The sequence below is a fragment of the Aaosphaeria arxii genome (assembly GCF_010015735.1).
Source record: "Aaosphaeria arxii CBS 175.79 unplaced genomic scaffold BU24scaffold_2, whole genome shotgun sequence".
NCBI classification, from domain to species: Eukaryota; Fungi; Ascomycota; class Dothideomycetes; order Pleosporales; genus Aaosphaeria; species Aaosphaeria arxii.
The window spans coordinates 754,363-755,795 of record NW_022983475.1 but is presented as its reverse complement, the minus strand read 5'-3'; the positions used below and the strand labels follow the sequence as shown (position 1 = coordinate 755,795).

At 56.3% G+C, this 1,433-nt stretch overlaps 1 protein-coding gene across 1 annotated transcript; it reads right to left on the bottom strand.

The window, feature by feature from the left end:
• BU24DRAFT_105099 (uncharacterized protein) lies at positions 1–1,433 on the bottom strand. The gene has a single exon (XM_033520745.1). It carries the CDS (start codon positions 1,148–1,150, stop codon positions 191–193), a length of 960 nt encoding a protein of 319 aa, XP_033387122.1. The 5' UTR covers positions 1,151–1,433; the 3' UTR covers positions 1–190.

Genomic DNA, 1,433 nt, shown 5'->3' with positions numbered 1-1,433 from the left:
AAAAGATCCCAACCGGCGTTTCATCGCCGTGCTGTCATGCACGAAGCCAAGTACTTCTTTGGCGTCGCGGACCTGGCCGGACCGCGCGCAGAAAAAAATATGAACTTTATTCGACCTCGGTGGATTTTTCGACCGACGCTTAAAAAGACGCCAGCATTGAAATTGGCAATTGTAGACGGCAAAGGCTTCTTCAGATCTCATACTTGCGCTTCTCGCCACTGGCTGCTATCGCAAGAGCATCAAGCCCGTACGAAGAGCCAGTGGGGTAGTTGTGGGCCATTGAGAAAGCAGTGGGATCGGGATATGCTGAGCTGAAAGAATCCGTAAGCGACAGAGATGGGCCAGCCATGTCGAGGGTAGGTGTGATGACATTGATGTTGGCAGAGGAGAGCGCGGGGTCGACCATGGACAGCGTCGCGATGGAAGGCATGGAAGGCATGGCTGCTGGAAGAGGAGTCGGCTTCGGCCTCTTGGCCTGCTGTTTCGCCTTCTTCACGGCGCTGTCGGTGGTCTTGGAGGCATTGCGACCGCTCTGGTGCGTCCGACGGTGCTGCTCCATGTTGTCCTTCCGCGTAAAGGCCTTGTTGCACTCTGGGCAGAATGCGTCCTTCTTGCCCGTGTGCTTCTTAGCGTGACGCGCAGCATGGCCAGAGGTGGTGAAGTAGTCGTTGCAGTGGAATTGCTTTGCCATTGGGCACGGGTAGCTGTTCTTCTTCGATCGGGGGTTCGCGGATGGCGCAGCAGGGAGGTTCTCCACTGATTGTTGAGGCGCATACTGCGGGGCAGCGGAATGGTAGGGCAGAGGACCAGTCGAGTGTGTGATGGCTGCTGAGTAGCCAGCATTCAGGTCCTTTTGGCTGGGGAAGAAGCTGGCCTGAGCAAAGACTGGGGAAGGCATGTTGGCGGATGGGAGACCCTCGAAGGTGAACTCCGGGGTGATGGGGGAGGGGGTTCGCATGGCTGTAGAATCAGAAGAATCACTACGGACTAGTTGGGGAGTGGGCGGAGAGCCGATGGGAGAGGAAGTGTAGCTTGAGGTTCTAGAGCGCAAAGACGGGGAGATGGAGGGCAGGCGGATGGGCAAGGGACGAGGCTCCGCGCTGTCGTTGAGGAGAGAGATGCGGCGGCCCGATGCGTTCTTGCCGTCCATGATTTCTTTGGCCAAACACGCGCCGTAGCTGGAATGCGGCGCAAGTGTGGGTTGGAATGGAGGAGAAGTTGAGTTATTGGTTTATTTGAAGGGAGGGAGGAGGGGAGCCCGAGAAGTCAGCTTGAGAGTGAACACGCGCAAGCACGTGAAAATCTGGGACGACGGGAACGACGTAGTGTAAGAATCTGGAGAAAAAAGTGATGGTGCCGTGGTGGGTCTTGGCTCGTTCCGTTCCAAAATGATGACCGACGTCACGAATCGTATTACAAAGATTGGAGTCGAA